The 14,532-nt window shown below is 35.9% G+C and overlaps 2 protein-coding genes across 3 annotated transcripts in view; one reads left to right on the top strand and one right to left on the bottom strand.

Moving 5' to 3' along the window:
• The window catches only part of LOC306852090 (ectonucleoside triphosphate diphosphohydrolase 1-like), a 28,891-nt gene extending 24,135 nt beyond the window's left edge, over nt 1-4,756 (top strand). For both annotated transcript variants that reach the window (XM_079388715.1, XM_079388716.1), the window contains exons 5-10: nt 1,788-1,947; nt 2,137-2,355; nt 2,850-3,101; nt 3,196-3,303; nt 3,400-3,537; nt 3,739-4,756. In XM_079388715.1, the coding sequence (XP_079244841.1) occupies nt 1,788-1,947; nt 2,137-2,355; nt 2,850-3,101; nt 3,196-3,303; nt 3,400-3,537; nt 3,739-3,948 (1,087 nt within the window). In that variant the 3' untranslated portion in view covers nt 3,949-4,756. The remainder of the gene's footprint in view (nt 1-1,787; nt 1,948-2,136; nt 2,356-2,849; nt 3,102-3,195; nt 3,304-3,399; nt 3,538-3,738) is intronic.
• A 2,090-nt stretch (nt 4,757-6,846) lies between these two features.
• LOC306852728 (solute carrier family 35 member F3-like) lies at nt 6,847-14,191 on the bottom strand (the record flags this gene model as incomplete). The annotated part of the gene is made up of 8 exons (XM_079389792.1): nt 6,847-7,097; nt 8,062-8,151; nt 8,390-8,582; nt 8,733-8,858; nt 8,991-9,210; nt 9,787-10,132; nt 13,590-13,804; nt 14,166-14,191. 8 exons carry the CDS (start codon nt 14,189-14,191, stop codon nt 6,847-6,849), a joined length of 1,467 nt encoding a protein of 488 aa, XP_079245918.1.
• Between the last annotated feature and the right edge of the window lie 341 nt (nt 14,192-14,532).

The raw sequence follows: 14,532 nt of genomic DNA, 5'->3' as shown, positions 1-14,532 counted from the left end.
AATACAGTGGAAAAGTAGATGACCTGTTTCCAGCTCCTCCCAGGATAAATAACAGCATAATACACAACACGTATAATTACTGTATAATTAATGTTTTTTGATAGCTGTAGTCCTGTTGGTGCACTTTGGGCTTCTGTATGTGGGTTGAGGCAAATAGAATAAAATGTACTACAACCTTTTTCTTAACTACTCTGCAAATATACACCCTTGTTATATGTAGTTATTGTGTACACTTACACAGTAACTACACGTAACAAGAGGGTAATCTAATCTAAAGTGATGCATTGAGGGTAACAAGGCATCACTTTAGATTACAGCCCGCGGATGTTACACTTACACTGTAACTACAGGTAAAAAGGCATCACTTTAGATTACAGCCCGCGGATGTTACACTTACTCAGTAACTACACGTAACAAGAGGGTAACAAGGCATCACTTTAGATTACAGCCTGCAGATGTTAGACTTACACAGTATCTACACGTAACAAGGGTGTATGTTTGCATAGTACTTAAGAAAAATGTTGTAGTACATTTTATTCTACTTGCCTCAAACCACATACGGAAGCTCAAGTGCACCAACAGCACTACAGCTATCAAAAAAACATCAATTCGGTAAATGTACGTGTATTATATTTATCTGTTATATCCTGGGAACACCTGGAAACAGGTATTCTAGTTTTCCACTGTACTGTACCTCAACGGACATGATTCGCTGCTGAGATGACCATATGCAATGCTCTTTTATCAGGTAAATTTTCATATCATACAAAATTTCCCCATACTTTAGTAATCTTGACTATGGTGGTTTTTAACTTTATTATAATTACTAAATTCTACAATAGTATAGGCCTACTACAGTTTACTATTTGTTATGTACGATATATGTTGCAATAATACAATAAGTACCCAGTATGTAGTGTAAAATATACTGCATCATATATTTTGCTATTACAATAAGGCAACTTGTTACAAATCATAATATTGTTGCCAAACACAGTAGGTCATGCATACCACATAATCTTAGAATAGTTATATTACATATGAAATACTAACAGTATAAATACTTTTAATTTTCTTTTAAAAAGTCATTACCCCCTTATTCCCCAAACTTTGTACATTGTTTCCGTTTACCTACACGTACGTACAGCTGTAAGTTATGCTCACGCGGAAAATTGTGCTTTGGGTGTCATACATACCACGCAATTTCAGAATAGGTACCCTTTAGTTATAAAATACTTACAGTATGAATGCTTCATAATTCCACAGGTTATTACACCCTTATTCCCCAAACGTTGCATATTGTTCCCTTATACCTACGAGTAGGTACTGTGGAGGTACTCTTTAGTTACAAAATAGGTACGCTGTAAATTCTGTTTAATTACGCGGTACATTGCGGGCTGTAATCTAAAGAAAAATCTTAATTTCTACAAATTTTTGCAACTGCGTCATTTTCTGGAATCAGTTCTCAAGGATGACAGAATACGTTTCACTCTTTTTGACTATTTGACAATTGTTTTGTTTTTTTCATTTTCTCTCAAAAGGAAGATTAAATAACATTTTAAAACCGTTTACAGTAGAAAATACTTATTTGAAACTGTAATGATATTTCACAGTGTTGTTTTACTGTATTTTTGATTAAATAAATGCAGCCTTGATGAGCATAAGAGACTTCTTTAAAAAATGTAAAATCCAAATGTAGTGTATATTGTTTAACTAATTTATTTTTTAAGTTTTGTCATGTAATTGTTGAATGGTAAAGGCTAATAAAAATATATTTTTTTCTTAAGGATGGAGAATGAGAAAGCCTCAGATAAGGTATTGGACTCTGTAGCACATTCACTGAAGAGCTACCCCTTCTCCTATCAGGGAGCTCGTATCATTTCAGGCCAAGAGGAGGGAGCTTTCGGATGGATTACAGTCAATTACCTGAGTGAAAACTTGAGAAAGGTATGGTGGTTTTTAACCTGGACTTAACAATGTTTCACATTTGTAATTTTTAACCCAAAGCCCTTTTTTCACAGAATTTCAGTGCTGAATATATACAGTGTACATTTTATATCTAGTATAAGAATGATTATTGAAACAGTTTCAGTGTGAAAAGGCCATTTGTTCAATCTTGCTGTGTTTATCATGCAGCCCACAGGGACACTTGGAGCTCTGGACCTGGGTGGAGCATCTACTCAGATAACCTTCGTTCCTCAACAGAATATTGAATCAAACGACAATTCTATTGACTTCAGGCTGTACGGAAACGATTATCACCTGTACACCCACAGCTTTCTCTGTTACGGAAAGGACCAAGCTCTCAAGCTTTATATGGGCAAGAAATTAGAGTCAACACTTAAAGCTGATGAGGTATGCTTGTCATTGTAAATGAAGCTGTATAGACCAGGGGTCTATGGGAATTAATACATATTCTATACAATAAAGTGGTGCATTGAAGCAATATTTCACTGAAAAAAAAAACTGTGCAGTTTTCACTTCTAGTAAATATCATAAATAATTAAAGAATAATCAAGTACTGAAATATTTTTATTTTATTTGTAAAATGTATTACTATAATCTATTTCTCTTTATTTACAACTTTTTGCCGTGTGTGTGTGTATACTAGTATATTAATGCATTTACTGCACATATGCATGCTTAGCAAAGCAAATAAAATAATTATTATTGCTGTCATTGATAAATGTGACAGAAATGATTTGTTAGGAACAATAAAACATTTAACTGGATTTTAGCTTCTTGGAGCTTTGTTTAATTTTAACTATTGTATTTTTATTTAATGCATATCTAAAGAGACCACACTTGACTCTTATGCAATTGTATCTTATGTTTTTTTCTTCCCTAAGACAGACCCCATTGAGTTAAGGGATCCTTGCTTTCACCCTGGATATAACCTCACCAGGGTAGTTCCAAGTGTCTTCAATACACCCTGTATGGAAGAAGTGAAACTGGCAAATGAAAACTTCTTCCATGTGGGGCTGGGGAATTGGTCTCAGTGCCAACAATCAATCAGAAAGGTTTTTAATACCAGCTCTTGTCTTTACTCAAGATGCTCTTTCAATGGTGTTTTCCAGCCTTCTGTCTATGGAAACTTTGGGGTAAGAAACAATGTATATTGTTTATTTGAAAGAATTTCAATGGCTGGTTGTAAGTCATAACTAGTGATAATAATTCCGCCATTTGACTCTCTAGGCCTTTTCAGCTTTCTTCTTTGTAATGGACTTTTTGAATCTGACAAGTGATACTTTAGCCACTACAAAGCAGAGGCTAGCAACGTACTGTTCTACACCGTGGAAAAAGGTCAAATGCTTTATTAACTGTCTTTTGAAGGATGTTTAAAATGGTTCACCTTTGTTGGACCATGTTGTCTAAATTATACTTTTTTTACTTTTGTAGATTGTAGAAAATCATCCCGATATAAAAGAGAAGTACCTTTCAGAATACTGCTTCTCAGCAACCTACATTCTCACTCTTCTGGAAGACGGATATAACTTCACCCCCGAAAACTGGAAAGACATCAAGTTCATTAAGAAGGTAAGTATGGTGTAATTAAAAATGGTACATTATTTCTCATTAAAAGTATTCAGACAGGCTGTTAGATTTTATGTAGGTCAAAAAGAAAGTGATAAAGCAATATATATTGTTCAAAATGAAGTATTGAGAAACTTTTATTTTAGGCCACTGAATATGGAAAATGATTGAGATTATTTTATGTCATCCACTCTCTATGTGAAGATAGGAGACAGTGATGCAGGCTGGACATTAGGCTACATGCTTAACCTGACCAACATGATCCCCGCTGAAGCTCCAGACACGCCGCTGATGCCTTATGGGGGATATGTCACATTTATGATCCTCTTCTCGCTTCTAATACTTCTTCTTCTTCTTCTGGTCTATTTGTATTTCTATCGGTCCACTAGAACAGCTCAGAAACACATCATATAGACGGATATTATTCTGTGGTCTCTCTCTGAACAAAATTTTGATAATCCAAAATCATGGTTTGACTTGATCTGAAAGGTTTTACATTTCAAATTATCTGGAAATCATACCTCATGTGAAGGATAAACAGGTTTTTGGCGAGAGATGGGTTACAGGTTCCACTGCAGCTGAAGGCACATCAGACTTCCCATTCCTCTGTGTTTTTGTGACCACTTAAAATTCTTTTAAAAAATCATGAGTACAGGCTTTAGCTTTTGGGGGGCTGGGTGAAAAGGGTTGTTGAGCTTCCTTAAAAGGAAATGTGCACTGACATTCAATATATCATGTGCCTTCAGTCATTAATGAAGTTTCCTATTTTATGTAGAAAAGCACATATCTTGATGCCAGTATCTTATATTTTTTTACTTGTTATAAAGAAATGTCTGTATGGGTCAAAAATATATTTTTTTGCTTTATGGTCATATGAAAATCACTGGATATCATTATTTAAACATTGCTTACAGCATAGCATTTTTTTTTAAATAATTGCATAATGGGGGGGGGGGGGGGTGTGTTGCATGCTTTTTTTATCTTTCTGTGCTTAATGTTTCTAATGTTTCTCGCTTTGTATCGCAATCATTTTTTAATACCATGGTGTAACAGGAGAGTTAAAATAATCCTCTGTCCTAAAAACATTTGTCTGCTTCTATAAGGCACATTCTGTTCATGAAATCCCTGTGTATGGCTCTGAAGTGATGTGTAAAATTATGTGAAATTTTGTTTTATATTTAAACAAAACCTGTAGCAAATTTCTATTAAAATTACAAATGACTGATTGTGTATGTTTTATTTATAAAACATAAATGCATTTTTGAAAGAAATCTCTTATGCTCACCAAGGCTGCATTATATGATCAAAAATACAGTAAAAAGAGCAATAATATGGAATATTATTATAATTTAAATGTTTTGAAATGTCATTTATTAGTGTGATGGCAAAGCTGAATTTTCATCAGCCATTCCCTAGTAAAAAAGTAATATATTTAAAATAAATTTATTTCATACTAAGTATAGTTCAAATCTATTAACACATTTACTGAGAGATAACTCGAAACTTACATAAATATAAAAATTACAATTAAACTTTGTTTGGCGTACTAGTGCACAACGCACATTTTTTATATTAAATCTAACGTGTTTTAATGTCACCGTTGACGAGGACTGTATGATCTTTGAATATCGGTCTTTAAATGCAAAATATCTAAAGTATACTCGCAATAGTTTCACTTATATCTTTAATTGGAATTCAGCACTACTTCAGCACAATTAAAATACATTAAGTACAAAATTAGTTGTTCATATTTAGCAGACTTTAAGATACCAGTTTAGTATACTAATAGTGCAATTGCAGGGCATTTTATTAAGTACATAAATATGAAAATGTATTTGTAGTATACTTAGCATTAAATAAATGTACTTCAAATACATTTAAGTATATTGGTTTTTCACTAGGGTTACTTCAGTGTTCAGTCGCACATGATCCTGCAGAAATCATAAAATATGCTGATTTGTTGCAAGTAACATTTCTTTTCAAAAATACAAATACTTTACTTTCAGGGTTCTTTGATTAGAAAGTTCAAAAGAACAGAATTTATTTGAAATACAAACCTCTAAATTTATACATTTTTACTGTCACTTTTGATACATTTTTTGTGTGTGTGTGCATTTCCTTTGTGATTAATAGTTTTATTTTATTTATATTGTATATATACTGTATATACACATACACACATGTATATGAAAGTGAAGTGAAAGTGAGGTGAAGTGGCCAAGTATGGTGACGCACGCACGCACACACACACACACACTGAACACACATCTGGAGCTGTGGGCAGCCATTTATGCTGCGGCGCCCGGGGAGCAGTTGGTTCAGTGCCTTGCTCAAGGGCACCTCAGTTGTGTTATTGAAGGTGGAGAGAGTGCTGTACATTCACTCCGCCCACCTACAATCCCTGCCAGACCTGAGAATCAAACCCGCAACCTTTGGATTAGGAGTCCGACTCTCTAACCGTTAGGCCACGACGTCCCCTACACATATACATACATATATATATATATATATATATATATATATACACATACACACACACATACATACACACACACACTTCAGAACAATTAAAATGCATTAAGTACTTCAGCACAATTACAACATAAGATACACACACACACACATATATATATATATATTTTAGGGAATGCTACAATATGCATAGGATATACATTAGTTCTTTATTATTGCTATTAAGAAGTAACAAAAATCCTTACAAAGGTTTACATTAAGCCTTAATTCCACAGGAATATGTGAACCAAGTATTGCCACTGATAGACATATAATGCAAAATATTATTCTGAGGAATCTATGGGTGTAGCCTTTCTTTCAGATTATATGAGGTCATAACACATATGCAAATACATGTCAAATACATATGCAGAGTATAGAGAACCAGTGTGAGATTATATTTTATATCAGGATTATTATGTTATGCTGAAGAGTGTGACAGTGTGTCAGCAGTGGAGATACTGGCAATATACAAAGGTACTTCATTCATCACATGAAGCAACAATGAAATATATAAATTTACACAAGCCATTTCCAAACTCTCACACAGTGGCACTTAAAAATGAAACACAAACTTGCTCATCGTTAACTAACTAACTGTGTAACAGGTGAAGCAACTGAATCCTAAAGCTTTGCATAGAATTATCTTCTGATCTATAGCACCCTCCTTTATAGATCTCTAGCAGCTTTGTTGTTGCAGTTCAGTCTGATGTGCAGTAGCTACATATAAATTGCCTCATAAATGTGGAAGAGAGTAATCTGGTGCATGTCGGGAGCTTTTGGAATGAATAAACTGCAGAGTCAGTGGACGCTGGGTGTAGTTTTGGAGTTGCAGTTCTTGGCCTCTCTCGGCCTGATGTGAAGTGTTTCTGAGTGTTTGTCTCTGGCGCTCTCTTGTGGCTCTTCTCGGTTGTACAGCATTGATCGTAACTGTGGCAGACACTGGTCCCAATCCTCAGGCAGTAAGAGCAAAAGGAAGCCCAAACAAATGATGGACACCCCAATGATGCGTACACTGTTGAGCTGGATCTCACACATGTAGTGATCTATGACTGGAGTATGAAAGATTTTTGATGGTCACTTATGAATTACAGTTAAATGTTTGAATATTTTAGTACTGAAACACCAAGATGCTAATGCAATCTATTTGGAAATCATTTAAACTATATGAAATCTTTTAACTACAATAAAAAATAAAATATAAAAAACAATTTCAGCAAGAATGCATTAAACAACATTTATAATGATACAAAATAATAATATTCCAAATAAATTCTAATTATTAAAATCTAATTATTAAAGAATCATAAAAAATAGGTTTATTGTTTTCCTCAAAAATAAGAAGCAGCAACACTGATAATAATAAGAAATGTTTCATGAGCACCAAATTAGCATATTAGAATGATTTTTTACAGGTCATGTGACACTAAAGACTGGGGTAATGGCTGCTGGAAATTCAGCTTTGAGATCATAGGAATACATTTAATTTTTAAATATATTAAAAGACAAAACGGTTATCTTAAATTGGATTAATATTTTACAATATTACTGTTTTTACTGTATTTTTGATCAAATAAATGCAGCCTTGGTGTGCATAGGAGACATTTCTCATTTCACTGAGCCCAGATTTTGAACTGTAGATTATATTATGGGGTAAAAGAGTAAAATAATAATATAAATAGTCATTTACTCAAAAATCATTTACTCATCCTCATGTTTTTCCAGACCTGTATGGCTTGCTTTCTTCCGTGAAACACAAAATGAAATGTTTAACAGAATGTTGACGCTGACGTTTTTCATACAATGGAAGTAAATGGTGATCAAGTGTTGTCAAACCCCAATTTTTTTTTATTTTTTTTTTAAATTAGTTTTAATAGTTTAATAACCCCTGGTCAATACTTATGTTCACCAGAGTTAACATAATGCTTAACATCACCTTTTGTGGATTACAGAAGAAATACAAATTTCTAACAACATAAAACTTCACAAACAACAAGTGGCTGTATTATGACTCACCAGCATTGAGAGGCACACTGAGGACGATGCCCAGAGAAATCAGAGTAGGAAGTGTTATCAGATCCCCAAAATTCAAGAGGAAGTTGAACACTAAAAGAGCAGCCAAAGAAAAGAGTCAGAAGTTAAATGTCTTCATGATGGATTTGTTTATTACAAACACATAGCTTTTCACTTCAGGAGATGTTAACTGATAGACTGGAGTCGTGTGGATTACTTGTGGATTATTGCGATATTTTAACAGCTGCTTGAACTCTCATCCGGATGGCACACATTCAATCTGTGTAGATAAGAGAAGTTTGTGTCTGTGTATTTGTGTCCATCTTCTTACCCAGCAGAAGAGCGGACATGCCACAAATGCTAGGCCATGGCAAATCTCGAGGTGAAACAAAGTCCTCGGCCCCCATGAGAAGCAGGATCAGAGGTACAGCACTAATGAAGACCAAATTAGCTCCACCGAGGACAGTAAGATACACAGCTGCTTCACCCAGCTTTGCGCTACCCAGAACAAGCTTAAACAGAACCTGAAGAAACAGATTTACACTTACAGATTTCTCTACAGACGAATAGAGCACAAAATAATTGCATGTTCATTTGAAACATTTCTGAAATAGCAGGTCATTGGTGTATGACAGTCTAAGATATACTTGTTGTGCTTTGTAATCCCATTTTACTTTGTATATAGCTGCTGTCGATGCAGAACCAACCACAAGGGAGATGCCTATCACAGAATAGCTGTGGAATCCATCGGCATATGTCATCATAACAATGCCCCCAATGGCTAAAATGGCTGCCACAATCTGTTATTAGATAGAACAAAGTGCATTATGATAAAAGGTAAAAATCAATTATAGACTTAAATCGCAACTGCACACAACAGTATAACCATAATTAAAGGTTTTAATAGATCAGTTTATGCATCATAGACTCACCCGCACTCCCATAAAGCGATCCCGCAGGACAATCCAGGATAATAGGAAGACAAAGGCACGACTACAGCAGAAAAGGGCACAAGCATCAGTGGCAGGGATTCTGCGAAGGCCTTGCAGGTACAGGTAGCTGGTGAGAGTCCACAGCACTCCAAAAGGAGCCACGCGAGAGAGCAGCATCCTCAGGGACAGCCCATCATCTCCCAAGAACTGACAACACTCTCTGTTGTGAATCCACACATATGCAAATAATGTATCATACCATAATTTATCATCATTTCCAATACACATTTATGTAACAGAGAATGCCAAACGTTTGGACACACCTGAATGACTGGAAAATTCTATTGATTTTAAAGATGTTTGATCTAGTGCTTAATTTTCTAATTAATTAAATAGTCTAATGCTTAAAATTATTTTGTAGATGCATATCTATGCATTTCTTTACAATATAAAAATACTAACTTTTTTTTAAGACTGTAAAGTAAAAAATCCAACAATTGTCTAACACTACCATTTAAAGGTTTAGGGTCATTTGAAATAAAATATTTAATTTAAAAAAAGAAAAATAATTTTATACAAAATGCCATGGGACATTGTTAAGAAAATGAGGTTAGTGTCAAGTCCTCTATCTAAGCAGCCTAGCCCAACAAAACCGCAAAGTCAACAAAAGGTGTCTGCATAAAACCAAACTATTACACAGTGCAGCACTTTTGCAAAGAGTTCTCATTTTGAAATGCAGTGAAGTTTCATAGGTCACAGAGTCAGATCTCCTTGCGTGAAAGGAAACACAACCCACCTGAAGCGCTGTCTGGGAGTCTGTCTGTCCTTGCTACAGCACAGGTGACCCAGGTAGTAAAGAGGGAAGATGGCACAGTTCCAGGAGGTGGAGAACCAAGTGAGGGTGAACGGGACATTCAAGCGTCTGATGGTTAATTTGGCCAACTGAGTGCAGCCTGTCCAAGAAACGCAGATGCAGATCACCACAGCGACACCCCACAGTGCTCTGCGCAGGTGGACTGCAGTCATATACAAACAGCATCGGAGCCTCTGCAGCCTGTTCCCACAATCTGATTGGACTGTTTCTGAGGCAGATTGGCCATCTACCTTCACTTCCACCTTCTCGCTGTTGGACTGGTCCTCCCCTGCAGATACAGACAATATAATTGCATAATACAAAGTCATAAGTATAGCCCCAGGCATTTAATCGCATCAACCCCTCTTTTTTAGCAAGAAATTTCCATGCAGAACATACAGGAGAAATTTGCATAACAAAAATGGCACTGGCAAATCTGAAATGCAGTACACAAGAGATATGTAATAATATAATTTCAGAACTGTAACTTTAGTAGGACAACTCACAGTTAGCACCTTTGTATTGTTGAAAACATCTGAAATTCAAATGTTCTGGAGTCAATTGACGTTAAGTACTTTTTTAGAGCATTGTTTTCTTATTATAGTAAAATAGGTAATTATAGAAACACTATTATTTAAAAGTTTGTGGTCGGCAAGAAGTCTCTTACTGTATGTTCTCTAAGGCTGCATTTATTTGATAAAAATACAGTAAAAACAGTACTATTGTGAAATATTATTCAAATTTTAAATAACTGATTTCTATTTTTATATATTTTAAATGTTTAAAAATGTATTCCTGTGATGGCAAAGCTGAAATTTCTGTTATATAACTATAACTCCTGTCTCCAGTGATCTTTCAGAAATTATTGTAATATGCTGATTTTACTATAACATATTACATATAAATTTAGCCTAAGTTTAGAAGAACAGCATGTGCTGTTGATATGCATAAGTAGAAATATTTTGTAACATTTTGTACATTACGTTGGGGAAGTCGTGGCCTAATGGTTAGAGAGTCGGACTCGTAATCGAAAGGTTGCGGGTTCGAGTCCCCGGCCGGCAGGGATTGTAGGTGGGGGGAGTGAATGTCCAGCGCTCTCTCCACCCTCAATACCACGACTGAGGTGCCCTTGAGCAAGGCACCGAACCCCCAACTGCTCCCCGGGCGCTGCAGCATGGCTGTCCACTGCTCCGGGTGTGTGTGCGTGTGTGTGCGTGTGTGCGTGTGTGTGTGTGCGTGTGTGCATTTGTTCACTACTCACTGCTGTGTGTGTGCACTTGGATGGGTTAAACGCAGAGCACCAATTTCGAGTATGGGTCACCATACTTGACAATACGTCACGACTTTAAAATTATAAATGTATTTACTGTCAGTTTTAATCAATTTAGTGCATCCTTTCAGAATAAAAATATTAATTTCTATCAAAAATAAATCTTTCTTACCCCAAACCGTTAAACAGTACTGCATATTAGCACATATAAAGTTACAATAGAGTTTCAGTAAAAAAAATAAAAAATAAAAAAAAAGGTCACAACTGTGCGATAAAACAAAAAATGTAATATTTTAAGAAATACAGTCAAAGTGTTTTTACTCCAGGGTGGAAACAGACCTCCATATTTGTGGCATAATATCATTTATCACAGACCAAATTTCTGACTTGTCCTTACGTTTTTATTTGTTTGTTTTGTTTTTTTAAGTAAAACATACGTCGTTATACCACATTATAAAGCAAGATACAAGAACATTAGATAGCATGAAGCAATGCACAAGATATATGAATAATGTATTGTTGTCCATGGTACTGAAGATGCAACACAGTTTCTCCTGCTATGAATATGCACTAATTGTTTTACAAAGATTCTCATTTCTCCTTTATATGCCATATTTTTGCCCCTTATGGCCTGTAAGAGGACATTTAGCGTGTACTGGCAAGAACCTGCCCGGTCTGAAGGACAGACTGTCAGTGCAAAACGGACAAGGAGGCAGACAGACTGTTCCCCAGAAGCAGTCAGTCAACAGAACAAGTGTCTCATTATCATAGTCACACCACAGACCACAGTTTGGGAGAGTTAATGTGATCTGCGTGCTAGCTCAGTGCTACAAACATTGACCAAGGTATCAATTTGAATGTGATGAAGTAGTTAAAGAATTGACTTTTAAATTCAACCCTATACAGTGACACAATATGTGAACTAAAACCGTACTGAACTGCCCAATTACCATTGTGAAATGAAAATGTAAGGGCTAATTGGATTGCACAAACCAATCAAATCCATTTATTTGGCATTTATAGGCAGGTTCAATGAACATCCGTCTGACCATCGCTCCATCGACTGCTGTATGATGTAAAAAAAGCAAAATCAAACAATTGTTTTATTGCACACATGTGCTAGAATTACTCCGTTACAATTTCATGTAGACTAGTATAAAATACTACATCGGTAAAATATATGTTATATAAGTCATTATGACTTAAATCTTTCCTCAATGATTTAAAAATAAAATCAGATTTTTTTCTTTATCCTAATGTGACTAACAAGTCGATCAATCATGTTCACATAAGTTTAACTTGTGCACGAGAGAGCACACAAATCTTATGCTATGATGCAGTCAGTGGAGAAATGGAAATGAGAATTGAGAGGGACCTCATCTGCCCCTGATGACTCAGCAAAACTGGGCTGTGACTCAGTTACCTTCTCATGCACAGTAGAAAAACTGACAGAGCTGCACGTCGTAACTCAGGCAAGCGTTCTGCTCAAACAATAGATATATCAGGGGTCCCATTTGCTAAACAGATATTTGCAGAGTATGCAAGATGTTTATTTTTGCCAACTTCACTGTCTTGCCATAACTATCCAACTTACTACAGATACAGTTAACTCTGTAAAATGGTAGTTTATTAAGAGGGATTATAAATATTGCATTTTTTTCCCATGTGTACAGTATTTACACATAGAAAGTAACTGAAAGGGCTCTTTGTTTATAAATGATCTGACTCAGCTGTTTATCAAATGGGTGATAGATTTTGTTGCCTATGCCTGTGTCAACAGTATTTTAAAGTGCGGCCACAAATAAATATTTGTGCGTGGGGTTGCAGAGGAGCTCAAATTGATGCAGGGGTGTGAAGCTGGTCTTTGATCGATGTGTTTACATCATAAAGCATAGATGTTCAGCTCTCATGTATAAAAAAAAGAAAAAAAAATCTAAGATCAAAGAATTTATAGATGGGATTAGCATGAAAAACAAGAAGAAACAGTCCTCGCTGTAACCTTTAAGCCACATTTAAATTTTTTAGGAAGGAGTCAACCAGATTATTTCAAGTGTCAAGCAAAGCAAAGAACGTCCAAACAACAGACTTACATAATGCATGGAATAGTTATATAATTCAATATAATGAAATTCATGTAACACTGTTTTATTTCTATATAGGATACTTTATAAGTTAAAGGGATAGTCCACGTCATCATTCACTCACCCTTACAAACCGGTCTACATTTCTTTCTTCTGTGGAACCCAAAAGAAGATATTTTGAGGAATTTTCATGAACTGGTTACCAAACATTCTTCAATATTTTTATGTTCCAAAGATGAACGTCATACAGTTGAGGTAAGTGAATTATGAGAGCATTTCCATGTTTGGTTGGACTATCCCTTTAAGGTTTAAGAACCATACGGGCACCCTTAGCCTATATAATATTCATTAAATCATTTACATTTAACTTAAAAACACGCATGAATCAAGTTTACCTCTAAGAGATGCGTTCCAGGGCTCATAGCCATAGTAACCAGTGATCCTCAGGATGCGCTCTTCTATGGATGCGTTGTTGATGTACTCGACTGATCTTGATGACTTCAGTTCTTCACTTAGATCTTCATCAATGACAAGGGATTTCAGCTGTCTGATCTGAGGACTGATATCTGACAGGCGGCGCGGACTCATGTCTGAAGGCTTCCTCATTCCCCTGAAGTTAAAGAAGAGACATCAGAGCACAATGGATCTCTGCGGAAATGTATAGCTTAGAAGAACCAACCTGCATGTAAAAACTCCGTTCACAGCGCAAACTAGAGGCACGACACAACGCAACGCGACAAAACGCTGCCAATCAATGTGAATAAAACTGCGAGTGCGCGCACGCGAGCGTTTTCTATAGAGTCAAACTTGCAGTTGCGTTGCACTGCGGTCCTAGACAGTGTAAACAAAGCCGACTGCAAGCTAGAGGAAGGCGTTTAAAAGACTAAAAGATGTTCACGCGCTCATTTCGAAGCATCTGTAATTTTATTTTATTTTTTATTTTTTGCCAATAAATGCACCCAGTAACTCACTCTGAGACAGAGGCGTTCAGTTTCATTCGGCATTCAGAAGCAGTTACAGAATCAAGCGTTTAGAAATCGTGACTGTCCATGGTAGAAAGTTCAGAGTGCTGAGCTGAAGCAACACTGCCGTAGGAAGAAGACACGACCACCTGTGCACGCGCTGCGCCTGCGCAGACACAGACTCTGATATCCTCTCAGCTTCAATTCCACCGATACTGATGTTTCATTTTATATAATTTGGCGTTATCCACGTTGACCACCAATAAACTCTTTTTAAAACACACTTTTCAAACTCACAAATTTTATTTGGTCAGCCCATGTGCATAATTCATTAGAGAATTGTGACATTTTCATGAGCATTCAGTGGTTGAAATAT

This window comes from Barbus barbus (genome assembly GCF_936440315.1).
Source record: "Barbus barbus genome assembly, chromosome: 32".
In the NCBI taxonomy this organism is placed as follows: domain Eukaryota; kingdom Metazoa; phylum Chordata; class Actinopteri; order Cypriniformes; family Cyprinidae; genus Barbus; species Barbus barbus.
Note: the sequence above shows the minus strand (reverse complement) of the source record. Positions and strands in the feature narration are given on the sequence as shown.